Here is a 17,454-nt window from a genome sequence, read left to right as displayed (position 1 = left end):
GAAGAGGGGGGAACGGATAAAAATTTATTACGTTTTCCGAACACTTTAACTACTTCCATGGATATGGAATGTGGGGGTCCCACTGGGGAGGGAAGAAGGCAGTTATGTCAGTGGTAGGAGACGCGTAAAGATCGCCTCGGTTCACGCGTCGTACCAATTATGTTTCCCCATAAAGCAATCCGTCGGTAACTGAATAGGTACACGTGTTTGTCTAAGGGGGGTCGAGGAATATATTTTTCGGCGGTTTCCTATTTGGGTCATGTACCACTTTCCAAAAACGGGAGTTTTAAATTCCTCGAGCTTCCCCATGGAGACTCCAAGACAAAGAAAACCTGGATATAACATACTCCCCAGAGATCTAGTTGGTTTGTTCTTCTTATAAGTACTACCTGACTACATTTGTTTTCTATTATCATGTCTTGTATAAATTAAACAACTTGAGTTTCTAACTTTCATTCTTCAAATTATCTTTTCTTAAAACTACAGCGTGCCTATCTCAAATCGAGAAAGGAATACATCTACCTCCACCACGTCTTTAAAAAACCTCTATAACTTAAAATGATGCTACTAGATAGATTTCATAACAAATTTCATCACCATCCTCGTCATTCAGGTCGTACTACAAATGATACTGGTTCCTCAGAAGCTTCTCCTCTTCCTCCTCCTTCTTCTTCCATCAGCTCCATTCAAAAAACAGATTTGGATAAAACACCAACTAAAGCAGCTCATTTCAAAATTGGAACGTCACAAAAAATAAACGACGGTTTCGTGCAACAAACAGAACCAGAATTGCAACAAAATAATAGTGATAAACAAAATAATTTTAATCCTCTACCTACTCCAATATCTACCCAATCACAACTATTAAATTCTCAATATAATAATGATAATCTTAATAATACTAATATGGCTTTTGATTTCGAATCTGGGAACGTCATGAATATGGATCCTCGTATAAATACCCCTATCATGACCCCAATAACATATGGTTCCAATTCCAATAATTATTTTAATAATCCCTCTGGTTCATTTGTACCACCATATTTAAACAACAACATTAATAATAATAATCTTAATAGAACTCGTCAAAATAGTTCGGTCTCTTTAGCAAGTTCCATTTCCGATTATCCAATGAATTCCTTAAGACAACAAGTGGCTACTAACAATAATAATGCATTTAGTGACTCATTTATTCAATTGTTAATGGAAATATATCAATATGTTTGTTCTGATCCAACAACTACCCCCTTTGATTCTTTAAATCCACCTTCAGGAATCTTAAATAAAGTTGCAAAGATTTCCATCGAACAAGCTGAATTGAAAAATATTGAAATAGGTCAAGAAAGAAATAGTTGGCTAATAACTTTGGTAAGGTATCGACTTTTACAAGAAGTTAGGAAAGATGGGTATCTTTCACGTAATGCCTCTTTATCTTCATTACCACCTCCTCCTCAGTTTGCTGAACTAATGAATTTAAGCAATAGTAATTATAATAATAATAAAGATTCAAATGATCTTATAACAAATAACACCGCTACTAACGTTTTCCCGTTGAGAAGACCAAATCTAATAAGTAGACCAAATACTCCACAATTATTAATCCCGTTAGAAAAATCTTATTCAAATACAAGCGGGTTCCATAACGATTTTACCACTAACAATACGCTTTCAATGGGATTAAACTCTTTGAATTTAAATCAAAATTTCCTAGCAAGACAATGTAGTAGAACTTCTTCTCCGTTACCGCTACCTCTATCGAATAATAATAACATTAATAATTCATTTGCAAACAATAATAGCAACTCTGGTATGAATTTGAATTTATCATCGAACAATAACGGCGCCAGTAGTAATAGTAATTCAATGTTCAAAAGATAGCACAGGATACAATATATATTAAATATATTTATATATTCTTTCTTTCATTTCACCTAGCTTCCATCGCCTTTTAAGGACTATAGAATAAAATATAACACGACACGACAAAAATACATAGACATTAATAAATAATAATTTGATTATTATAATTTTTTTTTAATGAATGCTTCTAATATATATATTTTTTCCTCTCGTTTTTTCCTTTCATATATCATGAACATGCTGAGTTTATTAACATGTTAGATAGTCTAGCGATATTGAATTACATTGCTCTAAACCTCGACATTTTCACTTTAAAGTTATTTACATGAATATTTTCATTTGACCCTAGCGCGGTTCTTACATTTCCCAACTACTCAATGATTTCTCGCCTTTCTTCAATAATCTTCCTTGGACTAGCAGTATATTGCTTCCCCCATTCTTCACTTAATATCCCACATTTTTTCAATAATTTAGTAACAGTCTCAGTAGGTTGAGCACCAACACCAATCCAATATTTTGCCCTACTAAAATCTAATTCTACATCCTTGGTAGGCAATATACCTCTTTTTCGTTCATATGGTGTAATAATCTTAGGAATTGGATTATATGTCCCTAATACTTCCAAGGGTTTGGCATCTCTTGCTTTCTTTTTAGTCGTTACCACTATGTTATAAAGTGGTGCATTTTTTCTACCAAAGCGAGCCAGTCTTATCCTTACTAATCCACAAGTCATTCTTGCACTTTTCTCTGCCAGACTTAGATAGTGTTGTTTGCAAAGTTACCGTTTTCTTTCGTAATACCGATCTACAGGATAGGCTTGCTTATTTGTAGTGACTGGAGAAATATCTTCAAATCCTTTAATTCTAAAATTTCTGAAATAGTTTCCCCGGGTAATGAAAAAATAAGGGTTTGTGTTTTGAAGCTTTCTTTTTTGGGGGCTTAATGGTTTAACCCTATATAATAGTTTTGTTAGGGCTACATAAAATTTTTTGCAATGCTCATCGCAAAATGAAAAATTTATCTCTATGTATGCATAAAGCATGAAGATAATTGATGAATTAACATATTACGAGAAAGTTATTAAAAAATAAATATTATAAGTCGCTCCAAAAAAGAAGCAAGAAGGCACTATCTTTCTATACATTACCTTTATTAAGATTAACACCAAGTACCATGGATCAAGAGCAAGTAGCCTTTCTTCTGGAATTGGAAGATAAGTTATCCAAAATCAGATCACAAATCGATTCCAAATTAGATAATCAAAAACATATTGCCATCATCCTTTCAGCTGTGGAAGAAAATATTCAAGATCAAGAATCAAATGATATCTCCAAGAATTTAGTGAACTATCTAGTGTCATTCATGTCACTTCTAGACCAATCTATGGATCCAGAAACACATTCTATCAATGACTTGCAATTAGCTACATCAAGTACTTACCTATTAGATATAATCTTCCATTATTCTCCAAAAACATTACTAAGGTCAAAATTTTCGGACATATTGACTAAAGTTGCACCATGTATCACAGATGAAAAATCTGCTGCACCATTAATTAGATCAGCCATCGGTTGTTTAGAGTCATTATTGATCGCTCAAGACGCACAAGCTTGGAATAACACTCACAATTTAACTATCACTCCAAAGAGAGGGTTACAGGGTTTACTGGAATTATCATTAGATCCAAGACCGAAAGTAAGAAAGAGAGCTCTAGAAGCAATCAACAATATATTAAGTCATCCGCCTGCTGCACCCACAGCTGAACATGTCGCGGCCAATGGTATTGCTGATTTTGCTGTGAAATCATTAAATGATAACTTGAATGAATTATCCAATATTTCCAATAAAAAACTGAAATCAAATAATAATGAATTAGCTGAAGAAATAAACAACAAGATCATTCGTTCTTTAAGATTAATTGGTGCCATCATAGCTTCGGGTCAATGGCCCATCGCGCAGATTGAATCATTGTGTGACATATTATTAGGAGTCACCAGAAGTTCAGAACAATATTTAGTCTCTGCTGCATTCCAATGTTTTGAAAACCTTTTCAAATCAATGGCTGAAACTTCATCAATTTCCGGATTGGCTGAAAGTAATTTTTTAAAAGTTATTGATACAATTTTCACTTTGAAACCTTCCAATACAGATTCTCATTTAGCTGGTGCTTGGATTGCAGTCGTTGCTAAGGGTATGGCCACCTATTCAGTGCATCAGCCATTAAAATGTTTATCTAAGATCCCTGAGGTTTTCAAAGTATTATCTGTTTATTTGAAAAGTGAAACGCCTGAAGTTTATGTGAGCGCTTCACAATGTTTAATGGCCTTATTGACTGAATCCGTTCAAGATAATTTACTGTTGTATCCTCCAGCTACTGATGAAAAGACTTTTGAAACGGTTAACCGTGTCATTGTTGAGATTTCTGATCTTTTAACTACTTTTCTCTCTATAAAATATACCCATTGTGCAAAGGAAATCTTAAACACCGTCGCAGTTGCATTCAAGAAGTTCAGATACAGATCAACTCCAGCTCTTTTGGCGCCATTAAAAATAGTGGATAAATGGAGATGTAATGAAGAAAATTTCCTTGAATTTAGTAACGAAGCTGAAAATGTTATCGGCGAAGCTATCTCCGCCATTGGTCCAGAAGCAGTTTTGGAATTATTACCATTAAATTTAATTGATCCATCTGATTCTCAACCTGGTAGAGCTTGGTTATTACCAATCTTGAGAGATTATACTAAGAACGCTAAATTAGAAACTTTCATTAAAGACATATCACCATTAATTACTTCATTTGAATCCAAGTTCGAATCTTTACCAAAAGAATCTGTTCAATTGAGAATTTTCCAAACTGTTGTCGATCAACTTTGGTCCACTTTACCACATTTCTGTGAATTACCAATCGATTTGAGAGAATCATTCACTGATGAATTTGCTTCAGAATTATCATCTTTGTTATACACTAAGGTCGATTTGAGGACAACTCTATGTCATTCTTTGAAAGTACTTGTAGAAAGCAATTGCCTATATGCAAATGGTGCTCTTTCTGATGACGTCTTAATACAACAACGATTCCCAGCAAGTGAAGCCAAGAAGAACGTTGAATATCTACAAACCAAATCTGTCAATCTATTAAGTGTTCTTTTCAACGTTTATACTCAAACATCACCTGATTCAAGAGGTTACATTTTGGAAACCATTGAAGCATACTTACAAATTACATCAGAATCCGACCTTGAAATGACTTTCAACAATGTCTGTGGATTATTGAAAAATGCAATGAATGAAGAATCTAACAATGAACATCAATCAGAAAAGCCTAAGACTCAATTAACCGCAACATTATTAGATTTAATTGTTTGCATGGCTAAATATATCCCATCAAATTCATATAATGCATTATTTGCCATCTTTGGTACTACAAGTTCCTCCAAGGATGCCTTGGTTCAAAAAAGAGCTTACAGAATTATTACAAAATTATCTGAATTACCAACTGGGTCCCTTGCAGTAAGTTCATATATTTCTGATATCGAAAAAATTATGATTGACAGTGCAGAAACTGTTCAAACTTCAGCTAAATCAGTTAGATTTTCCGCTATCAAAACCATTGTGGAATTATTACCATTAGACCATTTATCCTTCATTGTTAGGATCGTTGCTGAAATTATCTTAGGTACAAAAGACGTCAATGAGAAATCAAGAGATATGGCATTTGAAACATTAATTTGTATGGGTAAGAAGATGGATGAACCAAATGGTGTGATTAAATTAGCAACTATTCCAGGTTATGATGAATCTCTTCCAGATCAGCCATCATCAATTTCTGAATTTTTCAAAATCATTTCAGCTGGTTTAATTGGTGAATCACAACATATGGTTAGTAGTACAATTACTGCTTATGCATGTCTTGTTTTTGAGTTTAAAGATGAATTAAATGCTGAAGTTCTTATGGAAATCTATGATACCGTTGAATTATATTTGACTTCAAATTCAAGAGAAATTGTTAAAAGTGCCATTGGTTTCGTTAAAGTTTGTATCTTGGGATTATCAGATGAGTTAATGAGACCAAAAGTCCCTGAATTGTTACCAAAATTGTTACGTTGGTCACATGAACATTCTGGCCATTTCAAAGCTAAGGTGAAACATTTAATTGAAAGATTGATTAGAAGGTTTGGATATGAATATGTGGAAGCGAATTTCCCTGAGGAAGATCAAAAATTATTGACAAATATCAGAAAGACGCGTAATAGAAATAAACGTAAGGGAGAAAATGACGATGCTGACGTTATCGCAGGATCTTCTAGTTCATCAAAGGCATCTAAATTTATGACAGCTTTTGATGAAGCTATTTATGGTTCTGATGAAGAAGGCGAAGCCTCAGATAATGAACATGGTCAAGGACAAAGAAATAGAAAGAAGAAAGGTTCTAAGCAATTTATTGTCGAGTCAGGTGAAAATCCATTAGATTTATTAGATTCAGAAACTCTGGCACATATTTCATCAAGTATGCCAAAGAAATTGAATAAGAACCAAAAGAAGAAATTATTGAAGGATGAAGCATTTAGTTTTGATTCTGAAGGTAAATTAATTATGAAGGGGAACAAGAACACTAGTGAAGATAATGATGATCCATTAAAATCTGTCACTAATGGTATTAATGCATATTTGGAAGCTGTTGAAAATGGTCCCGTAAGAGGTCAAAAGAATAAATTAAAGTTCAAAAAGAATTCGAAGAATGATGACGGATTCAGTGATGATGAAGGTGACGGAAAATCATCGACTAGAAGAAACATATCCACAAAGAATAACAAAATTGGTAAGAATTTCAAAAAGAATTCTAAATTTAAGTCAAGAAGGAAATTATGATCATATTATATTATTGCTACGTATATAGATTAAGAAAAATAATATAAAATTTGTATATTAGATAACCAAAAAAGGGAAGAAGAAATAACTCAAGTTGAAAAGAAAAATTCTTGAATTCTTGAAGTCTATAAATATTAAGAAGATACAGTGAATGTTACTTAAAATTCCGAATTATAATCGAATTGGTTGTTTGTGGAGTCAAACTCGAGGGAATGTCTTCTTTGGAAAGTGTTATCCATATCCTGTAATTCAGCATATTTAGTATCAATGCTTTGATTGAAATTGAAACTTCCAACCGTTTTAGTATTATTATTATTATTATAGTTATGTACGTTAGTTTCATTAGGATCCATATCTATGTCATCATCTTCATCTTTCCGGACGTCCTCGTCTTCATTATTTTCTTCTTCATCAGATGATGGTAATGCTTCGAACGACAATATGATATTCTCTAACTTATTTTCTGGGTTCATGATTGGTAATAAATGATTTAATGTTTCCATTATTTTTTTAGTTCGTATAGTATCATTTTCATTTTCTTCGTCCGTGAAAGATGTGATTCTCGGAAGTAATTGATCTGGAGCAATCAATTTAACATTATTATAAGTATTAGTTAATGGATTTTCCAATATAGAATATTTGAGACCAGGTAGATGAGGCAAATTGTTTAATGTCCAAACAAATCCATCTTCATCGTTCCTTTCGGAAGGATTAGGATTATTGAATTTTTTAGATAGGTATAATTTATTATGCGTTAAATTTAATCTTTGCCTCGCAATGAGTGATCTAATCCAATCATCTACATCACCGTCATTGATGAGTTCTTCAATTAGATCATTTTCTTGTTGAATTTTCGCTTGTCTTCGTTTCTCTTCTTCTAGGGCAAAGGTATCGTTTTGTTGACTTGGGTTCTGTAATTGATTAATGAAATCTGGAATCATTGTTGTTCCTGTAGCAGTCGTTGCCGTTGCCGTTGCCGTTGTAGATCCTATAATGCTAGATTGAGTATAATCCATGCTGTTAGGTATGTTTTTATTAGTCGGATCCAGTAATATATTTTCCTTATTATTATCGGGATTGTCATTAAGTAGCAAAAGTTCTGGGACTGGTAATGCTACAATTCTAGCGTTTTGAACTTTTAAGCTGTTCTCATACCAATCTTTAAATTTGATTAGTCCCAAATCATTTATTACTTCTGGATTTTCGTCATATACGTCTAATTTATTAGTAGGATTGATTATGCCAAGATTTGTCATTGCTAAAGTGATGTCTTGTAAAACGACCGATTGATCTAACAATTCATTATGGTTTCCCGCCCTAGCTTGAGCAATTCTTGTTATTTCCGATATCAATAATGTTAAAAATTTCAAATATAAATCTGTGATTGTGTCAATTGTTGTTGGTTTACTTTTATCGAAGCCTTGAGATTTTAGTAATTGAATCATTGACACTCGGAGTAAACCAAAGTAGAAATCTTTATTTGAGGTCATTTTTTTCAAGGGTACAGTACTTGGTAATAAATTCTACTAGCCCAAACCTAGTAAACGAGCTGAAATGAGGCTCTGAACCCCTTAGCCTTTCAACTATGTAAAATATTATCCAAAATGTTTCTATATCTATCTAGTCTTTTCATCAAATATATAGCTTTACCATAACAAAATATAATTTTCTGGGTTTTTCCAGGACTCCAGGTCATGTGATTTTGATGTTTTCTAATATTCCAGTCACCTTACTGGAAGGTAAATTGGAATTATAGATAATTTTGATGTTACCCTGATTTATTTCGCCCGAAAAGAGAAACAGAACAAATTGAACTGGAAATGTATAGAATATTTTATATGATTATTTATTTAATAATAACCAGAGTGTCAGCTAGAAGTGTAGAGTATATACAGAGAGTTGAGTTGACAGAGCAGACAGACAGACAGACAGATAGATAGGACAGGCCAATTAGTAAGTAGCATACTACGTACAGTCCTTATTTAAACCCAATTAATATACATCATGTCATTGTACACTGTGGAAGCTGTTCTAATATTGGACTCAGAAGGTAAACGACTATACGCCAAATACTATGAACCTCCTCATGGTTCCTTAGAACAGCAACAAACCAAGACAGATTCCAAAGCAATTTCTTTACTACATCCTCATTTCAAAACAGTGAAAAAGCAAGAAGAATTTGAATCCAAATTGCATGCCAAACTAGGTAAACAAGATGACGAAATCATCATTTTTAATGATCATTTGATTCTTTATCAACATACTTCAGATATCACATTATATGTAATTGGTCCCATCAATGGGAATGAAATCATATTGGATGACACTTTAACAGGTATCAAATCATCAATCGATATGATCATGGGCCCATATGGTGGTGTAGATAAAAGAAATATTCAAGAACATTACGATGAAGTCCTATTGGCCATTGATGAAAGTATCGATAATGGGATCATTATGGAAAATTTCGCTGCTACTATTGCGGCAAGAGTGTCAAAACCAACTGATGAAGAACCGGTTACTTTAGATTTGGATAAGGGTTTGATGAGTGCTTGGGGGTTTGCTAAAAGTAAATTACAAGAAATGCAACAAAATTTCTAAGTATGAGAATCTCTATCCTTTCTTGCGGTTTTCTTCTTAACATCTTTATAAAACATAATAAAAAACGAACGAGTTAATCGGTGCTTAAAAATAAACAATATTAAATAAGACCTTAATGTAGTTCTTTTTGTATTTCAAGTCAAGTCAGGTTCTAAAGAATACCTGACCATAATTTATAAATGGTAAAAAAAATGTAAAGGAGTAATAATTGTGTTAGACCCGTTTCATACAAGTTTAAAATTGAGTCTCTGTAAAAGCATCACCAGAAGTGCTCAATGTTTGAGAAGAAGAACCATTTTGAATCACCTGCATAACCGAATCGATGTATTCTGCACCAGACCAACGTTGATGAGTCAAAACATCAGATCCAATTTCTCTTTCCCTTTCCTGAACTGTACTAACATAACCTTGCATCCCGTTGTTCTCGAAAGATTTAACCAATTCCCAAAATGCCAATCCATCAGAGTGTAATCCAGCCAAAGAAACTAACTGTAAAATAAATCCTTCTTGCGCTAAGTCCCAAATGAAAGTTTTCAATGTCTCAGGTGTATATCCATGATTTGACCAATTAAAACTAGGTGATAAATTGTAGACTAATTTTATATGTGGGTAAACACTATGAATCTCTTCAGAAAACATTTGGGCTTGTTTTAAATCAGGAGTCTTCGTTTCTAACCATATCATATCAGAGTATGGACTGAAGACTAATGATCTTCTAATGGCAGCTTCCATGCATCCTTTGAAAATATAATAACCCTCTTTTGTCCTTGGTGCATCCCAATCGAATCCAATATTAATCGTAGGACATATTTTATTAGCGATCATTTCCATTTCTTTCAAACTCAAATATGGCCTTTTTAACTCTTGCTCCATCATCATACTTTTAGTCCTTAAATATCTTTGGAAGTCTTCGTTAGAAAATAATCTCTCTACGGTTTCATCGAAGGTTAGTAACTCATTGTCATGGTACCATTGTTCCTCTAATTGGCCCATTGAATCATTATCTAGTTTACGAGATACAGCATCCACCAAAATTTCGTTCCACGCTCTTGGGTCCTTCCCTATGCTATCTTGTTTATTTAATCTATGTGAAATACCTTTAATGAATTCATGATCTCTTGGGTCACAAGAGCTACTTAGTAATTTTGCATTACAGGAATCCGTTCTTGCAATAAGCAGATTTTCAGTACCTAATAAATCCCACTGAAACCTACAAGCAATTAATCTTGATAAATGGTCACCTGTGGGAACTAAAACAGCACCACTAAGGTGACCACATCGTTTACCACCCAGTAATTGATCTTCTAAATGAATCGCTGCTGCACCCTTTTCAGCAAACAATTTGGATAATTTCATAACCATATGTGGACTACCGCCCATGTCACCGTCAGCAATAATGGGTTTCATGTAATCAACCATATCTTCTGCGTTACTTTCATTCTCGACGACTTTTAAAAAGGCCTTTTTATCGTGGAACTCTTGCGCTTTAAAGATTCTTTCCACTTGGTTTGGTACTGTTGTATATGGATAATCTCCAAAATCAGGGGAGACATCATTAGAAGGCGACACTAAAGTAGAAGAACATGCCCACCCTGATAAATAAACCACTTTCATTTCTTTAGAACGTGACAATTGAGTCATTTGAACAGGATCAATAACACCTAGCGTATGCAACGGTTTCTTTCTTTCAAAATGATTTTCTAGTAGTTTGAATAATTTCTTTGCTTGAACTGAAGATGGATATTTGATTTGCGATCTTGGTATGGATCCTCTATGTTTAAAAACATCAAGGGCAGTATATGGTCTTTCTATATTGGCAAATCGAGGTGACCTCCACCATTGTTCAATAAATTTGGTTTCTCTACTAATAAGATCTTTCAACATTTTTGGTTCTCTTGAAATCGTCGCGTATGTTAAATCTTTCCTTTGAGGAATGTTCGAAGGTTTAGGTCAGTAGAGATGCTTTTCAAATGCGATATATGTACAGTATAAAAAAATATTTGAAATATATGTAAGAATATTTGAAAATATGTAAAAATAGCTAGGCATAAGTAATATTTTAAAGATTATCTAGCTTGTGATTTAGTTTTGCGATTGTATTCCTCCCCCTCCAATCAAGCAACTTCAACAGCAAACTTTCATTTCTTGACCTTTCGGAGTTGCTGATAGAAGCCGCGTCACACTATGTTGAAAAGAGAAGTCCGATCATCGGACTCCGATATCGATTCGATTATCTTCGCATATCCTAATTGCTCAGGGAGGGCAGGAGATGGCAAAGTTAGAGTTGCTAGACTTTGATGATTAGTTCATCTGGTTGTAGTATTTTTGAAGATAAATCTTTCTTCTCCGGATTGTATTCTTCTAAATGGATTACCGCACCCGAAGCTAGATTTAACAATGAGAAAAATGCACCTGCTGCAACACATCTATCTACCAAGTTTCCAGGGTTTTGTTCATCGCTTGCACTTAATTTACTTGGAACTATATCTTCAAATAACAATTTCTTTTTAAAGGAAGGTGTGGAATGTGTCGTTGTCCCAATAAATTCTGCTCTTTCTTTGATATATTCATAGAACCTTCTTGCTTGAATATCTAACGTCATTGTTTGGCGTGTGTTTGCCGTATTAGAATCAGTATTATATGATTGAGTTTGTGAACTGGAACCCGTTGCAAAACTAGACCTCTCATAATTATAACCCACATTATTACCACTAACAAACCTATTTTGTAAAACATCCACAACATCTTGTTGATGACTGGATAACCCATGTCCTCCTGTAAGAGATGTTACAGACCGACTAAGGTTACGACCAAAGCTTGATGGTGGTAAGTTTAAATCAATCTGCATTAAATCATGGTTCCCCATATTGGATGCATTAGTACCAAATTGGAAATGGGTCATCTCATGCTCGTCTTCCAAATCTTCATTAATTTGTTCTAAATTTAATAATAAATTATTATTATCGTCTTCAAGATCATTGCCAAATAACCCATTCACAACTGATTTTGAATTTAGATTCATTCTCCTACCGTATTCTTCACTTTGATTACTATTTGATCTCGAATTGGATGATAATGATGATAATCTTTTCCTACCACGTTCAATCGAACTTGCATGAGAATATTCTGATTTGGTAGAATCGAATAAAAAAGAAGATAAAGTATTGTTTCCATTATTCCAAAAAGTTTGCTTCCAGTATTTACTCAAATTACTATCATTCATAAAGTAGTTTCTTATTTTGTTTTCCTCATCCTCTCTCTGGTTATTTTTATAAGCAGTAATATTATTTCCCCTTGATAGTCCTAAAGTATCCTCCATTAGCTCTAAATAATTTTCATTGTTATGTCTTAAAGTTTCAGTTAATAAACCGATTCGTTCATCGAGTCCAATAGTGGTGAAAACGTGCTTGGTTTGATTACTATTAAGGCCAGATGGCATTGCAGATTTGAACTTTTTTAAAGGTGGCTCATTAGAATCATGTGATGATATAGATTCGTCAGCCAGATCAGCTTCCTCTTCTTGTTCATTTTCGTTATTTCCTTGATGTAGCTCATTAAACTCAGAAAGGTTATTATGGCTTAACTGGTCCTGGCTTTTCTCTTCCTCTTGCTTTTTCTCTTTCTCTTTCTCCTTTTCATTAATATCAAAATTCAATTCCAAATTTGGTTGTTGGCTATCTATGTTGTACCTGAAGTCATCATCATTATGCCCAGTATTAATATGATGGTAATTGGACGATAATTTACTATGCTCATCATCAATGTCTAATTCAAAATCAATGTTTGAATTAAAGATCATTTGGTCGTCATCAATATTAACATCATCCTCAGCAAAGTCGTTATTTTGATCAATATTCACGATGTTATTATTTGTCAATTCAGTCAGGTAATCAAATCTCTTAATCAACCCACTAGATGTGTCATTATTATGGAAGGCTTTTAAACCATTATTTTCAGTAGTATCTAAATTGAAAACTCTAATATCTTCAATATCAAACATAGCATCATTTTTATAAAAAACATTTGAATCATTTCCCCTAATAGTAACCAAATTTGTCTTCTTTTTACCACTCCCTGTGTCCCCATCGTTATTTCCTTCCTGTTGTTGCCTTTGGTTCTGAGTCTTTGAGAATAACATCAAGTTACGTCTCCTTAATTGAATCAATACATTTTCTAAATCATTTAAAATAAATTCAATCTTTTTATTATAGCAGATTGTGACACCATACAGAAGATTTGAAACATGACGTAATGATAGTTGGTTTTCATTTTGTTGAATAGTTTGACATGTTTGTGGGATACATACATTGAATATATCCTTTTTTTTAATTGGTCCATTACCCCGGGCGGTATTGTTAGAACTACTAATCCCCTTAGTTAATGATTTTGAAGAAGAAGCTAGATTTGTTGTTGCTAATAACCAAACGGTGGTGACATTTTGATTGAATGGTGCGTTGACGTTAGCTAATTGTAATACGTTTGACATAACTTTGGAAGTGTAAGATACTTGAAACCTTGATCTTTTTTGCCATTAACTAGTGAGGGCATCGCATTTGTAATTCTTAGAACCTTTGTTTATGATTTTGCTTATCAATAAATGGCTTTAACGCGTTTCGCGTCTGTCCCCTAAAATATTGTACATATATATTTTTGAGCTCCTCATTCAACAAGGACCGGAGTTTTTTAACTTTTTTTTAGTCGATTGATTTATAAACCCAAAACAAGTAATTTGATATATTTATATATCAAAGAGCTATATATAGGAATATTGTTTTCCTATTTATATATTTGTGTAATTGAAAAAAAATGTAGGTCATATTATGATATTTTTGCAAAAAAACAGTATCATATTTCTTCTACCAGTTATAGTAAATTGGTCTCAATGGCAACTCGTATACCCAAAAACCTTTTTAAAAGGGTAAAACAGTAAGAAAAGAAGAGTTTAGAATAAATACATTTACCTTTTTGGATATATTAGAAAATTGAAGAAATCATATACGCGATGGTTCATTGGACCTATGATGGCGACGAAATAAACAGGTACAGTTAAATATTTGAAGGGTTACCGAGAGGTATAACCATTAATGTATGCCTTACACACTTTAATGTTGGCCGTCTTATATTTTTTACTATACTTCGCTTTTGAATTTATTACTGGTTATGACCTGGCTAAGGGATCTAAACTCGAATTATCTCACTAAAAGAAGGATTGCTATTTAATTGCAGTGTATTTTGTGGTTAGCAAGGTATTCATCAACGTTTACGGCCAGGTTATTTTGGCTTTTTTTTTTTTTATAACCAACACTTTTCTAACCAATAAACTTTATAACAAGTATCCATCAACGAAAAATTCAGATGTCAAATGCTAGCTAACTTTTAAGATGGTGTTGATAATCCTGGGGAGTTGAGGATTCAGAAAGTGACCTAAGTAGACACGTTGATTATTTAGATACGAAACTCATTGAGATGGAACCAGGTAGGATAATGATGATAAGTTAAGCTCTACTTTGGTGTACTTCAAGAAGTACTCAATTTATTGCTGGCATGGTTATATATTGTTTACTAGAACAATATTAGAAATATGTTGAAGTTGTTTCTTTGTTCTTGGCTTCTTATTTAATGATAAAAAACAGTGAAATACCCAGACACTCCCCGTCAGTTCCACGTTTGTAAGTAAGAAATAATTTGTGACCATTTTCCGCTGGAACGGATGGAAGTACTTTGGTGTTCTTTCCAGGCGTCTGCTGGTTAAAAGGGTGATGAAAGTATTTTTTTCCATTACCAGTAGGGTAAAATACTTTTTTAAGGGCTGAAGTAAAGTCTGAATTGTTTCGAGAAATCAACCACCGATTAAGGGTGTTTCATACTGTTTCACACCTACAAAATTTATGTTGTAGGGCAAGGTGAAAAGGCATAAAAACCCTATTTTTTACCCGTATTTCCCAAAGGGTAATTTAATCTCAAGGAAAATGACGAATATATTTTTTGAACTTCCTACGTCGAGCTCTGTGCCCAATAGAAATTTCCCTTCTGAGTCCCTCGTTTCTTTTCTCCCTGAAATTTCTGAATACGTAATCGTGTTTCTCAGAAAGACCTGCACAAAGGAGGATATATTCTATATTTAACAACAATCTAAGTACATAAACATCAATTTTACAATATTGAAACATTTACGTAGTACCCAGGTGGGACATTCTGGTTTGATTTCCGTACGGTGCTCTTCTTGGAATAGAAGTTTATTTCATGATTTCGTTTTTGGACTACCACCTCCATTCATTAAGTTGTCCCTCAAACTTTAAGTTGGGATAGGTAATTAGTTGAATAAATCAAATGCCCTGCTTGGTAAATTACTACATTGTTATCCCCTCCGCTATATCAAATGAAAACTATTAATATAGTCTAAACTTTTCAGCTCATTGCTACTCGATTTATTTTCCATCTGTTACTCGTGCTATATAATTTTATTTCTAGCTATCTGAGAACGACATATCATATGCAAGAAACACCTACCATCTATAATAATACAGAAATAGACATTTAGAATAAGAAAGAGAATTAAGTACCACCCAAAAATGTTTATAGACATCAAGTCCTCAGAATGTAATAGGGAGAATACTGATGCTGGTAACGAACTAAAGAAGAAAGGTTATACTATTACTAGCATACTTTGCAATAATAATAATGATATTAAAGTGTATAACGCATCTGCGGTTGAATCTGATAAACCATTAATTATAAAAATATTATCCCATGGTACACAAAACGAAACACCTGGTTCTGGTCTTATCGATTCTTTCCCATTAAGCAATGGAGGCTGGTGCCAGGTTTTCGCACCCAATGATCGTGTCCAAGAAGGAGCTGATTATTTCAGTTATTGTTCAGAAGAGGAAGAGGTCGAGAGTATACAAGAAATCGCTGATAATAAGGGAAAAAGTGAAATGCAACAGGAAACTAAAAAAGATGATCCTGAACCAATTTTAAATTATTCTAAAACTAACATTCCATTTACTGTCAAACCACAGTTCCTAGAACCAAAAGGTACCGGAAACCGTAATAATAAATGCTTCCCCAGAACGCCAATGTTACACGTGTCACATTCTCATAATAATAATGGTAGCAGTGTAAGTACCAACGGCATTACTAAACCATCTTCCTCGTCTGCAACATTCAAAAATGTATCAAAACCAATAATCCGTACCCCTATGCCTAAATGCATCGAGAAGCTTCGAAAGTCTGCATACGACAGTATTACTGCCGAAAGTGACGACTCGAGCTATACGTCATATGATTCAGAATCTGAATCAGAAACAGATGGTGATTCAGCATCAGAGTCAGAATCAGACACAGAATCAGAAGTTGAACCATCAGAAAACACTTCCAATTTAAACGTAACTCAAAATAAACAAAAATCTCCTATAATAAAATCTGTTCCAAAAAATATGTCAACTCGTTTATCTCCAATTTTACAACATGTTCAATTAACTCCACATCATGCATACGAACAAAAACAACATCATATTCTTATACAGACTCCTTTGATTCAAGTCTTTCATGACTCTAGTAAACGTATAAGGAAAACTCCCATACCACATGACTGTTCAATATTCTCAAGCAAAGGTTTGGATTTGCTTAACAAAGAAAATCTAGCAACGACAACATCAACTAGTCCATTGGCTATGCCCGGTTACAGCAATACTAACAATAGCAATAACAGTAGCCATGGTGCTATGCCTAAGACAGATTTCCAATTGAAAATGGTTCAAAGTTCAATGTTGAAAAGAAGAAATTCAAAATGTGTATAACCATGCATAGTATATCGTAGTTTACCCTATATACTACAACCTTAACTTAGACTACGACATAGTTATGAAAAAGCAACCTCTAATATATTCTTTAACCTCGAACATTCCTTTCATCTTCGGTTTGAAGAAGTTGAACATGGATGATACATAACTACATGCATTTTGAATGAAAAAAATCCGGTTTTTTTGAATAGAACGTTTTAACGTTTTTTAAAATAAATATGATATATATCTAGTTGTAGAATATTTTCGTATTAGTTACATAAAAATCGAGAATAGCCATAAAGGATTGAAATAAAGATAAGTAAGCTTAAAGCCTAAA

At 33.5% G+C, this 17,454-nt stretch overlaps 8 protein-coding genes across 8 annotated transcripts; 4 read left to right on the top strand and 4 right to left on the bottom strand.

The window, feature by feature from the left end:
• Nucleotides 1-558: 558 nt before the first annotated feature.
• On the top strand, nt 559-1,878 carry CIP1 (Cip1p; the record flags this gene model as incomplete). The annotated part of the gene is made up of 1 exon (XM_003669473.1): nt 559-1,878. One exon carries the CDS (start codon nt 559-561, stop codon nt 1,876-1,878), a length of 1,320 nt encoding a protein of 439 aa, XP_003669521.1.
• Nucleotides 1,879-2,230: 352 nt separating this feature from the next.
• On the bottom strand, nt 2,231-2,593 carry MRPS16 (mitochondrial 37S ribosomal protein bS16m; the record flags this gene model as incomplete). Its single annotated transcript, XM_003669472.1, has 1 exon — nt 2,231-2,593. The coding sequence occupies one exon, from the start codon at nt 2,591-2,593 to the stop codon at nt 2,231-2,233; it is 363 nt and encodes a 120-aa protein (XP_003669520.1).
• A 440-nt stretch (nt 2,594-3,033) lies between these two features.
• RRP12 (mRNA-binding protein RRP12) lies at nt 3,034-6,729 on the top strand (the record flags this gene model as incomplete). The annotated part of the gene is made up of 1 exon (XM_003669471.1): nt 3,034-6,729. The coding sequence occupies one exon, from the start codon at nt 3,034-3,036 to the stop codon at nt 6,727-6,729; it is 3,696 nt and encodes a 1,231-aa protein (XP_003669519.1).
• A 158-nt stretch (nt 6,730-6,887) lies between these two features.
• TAF3 (Taf3p) lies at nt 6,888-8,219 on the bottom strand (the record flags this gene model as incomplete). Its single annotated transcript, XM_003669470.1, has 1 exon — nt 6,888-8,219. The coding sequence occupies one exon, from the start codon at nt 8,217-8,219 to the stop codon at nt 6,888-6,890; it is 1,332 nt and encodes a 443-aa protein (XP_003669518.1).
• Nucleotides 8,220-8,733: 514 nt separating this feature from the next.
• Nucleotides 8,734-9,330, top strand: RET3 (coatomer subunit zeta; the record flags this gene model as incomplete). The annotated part of the gene is made up of 1 exon (XM_003669469.1): nt 8,734-9,330. The coding sequence occupies one exon, from the start codon at nt 8,734-8,736 to the stop codon at nt 9,328-9,330; it is 597 nt and encodes a 198-aa protein (XP_003669517.1).
• A 234-nt stretch (nt 9,331-9,564) lies between these two features.
• On the bottom strand, nt 9,565-11,214 carry ICL2 (methylisocitrate lyase ICL2; the record flags this gene model as incomplete). The annotated part of the gene is made up of 1 exon (XM_003669468.1): nt 9,565-11,214. The coding sequence occupies one exon, from the start codon at nt 11,212-11,214 to the stop codon at nt 9,565-9,567; it is 1,650 nt and encodes a 549-aa protein (XP_003669516.1).
• A 403-nt stretch (nt 11,215-11,617) lies between these two features.
• REC8 (Rec8p) lies at nt 11,618-13,816 on the bottom strand (the record flags this gene model as incomplete). Its single annotated transcript, XM_003669467.1, has 1 exon — nt 11,618-13,816. One exon carries the CDS (start codon nt 13,814-13,816, stop codon nt 11,618-11,620), a length of 2,199 nt encoding a protein of 732 aa, XP_003669515.1.
• Nucleotides 13,817-15,902: 2,086 nt separating this feature from the next.
• Nucleotides 15,903-17,132, top strand: HAL1 (Hal1p; the record flags this gene model as incomplete). Its single annotated transcript, XM_003669466.1, has 1 exon — nt 15,903-17,132. The coding sequence occupies one exon, from the start codon at nt 15,903-15,905 to the stop codon at nt 17,130-17,132; it is 1,230 nt and encodes a 409-aa protein (XP_003669514.1).
• Nucleotides 17,133-17,454: the final 322 nt, after the last annotated feature.

Source organism: Naumovozyma dairenensis, chromosome 3, assembly GCF_000227115.2.
Source record: "Naumovozyma dairenensis CBS 421 chromosome 3, complete genome".
In the NCBI taxonomy this organism is placed as follows: Eukaryota; Fungi; Ascomycota; class Saccharomycetes; order Saccharomycetales; family Saccharomycetaceae; genus Naumovozyma; species Naumovozyma dairenensis.
The sequence above is the reverse complement of the archived record's forward strand: the minus strand, read 5'-3'. Positions and strand labels throughout refer to the sequence as shown.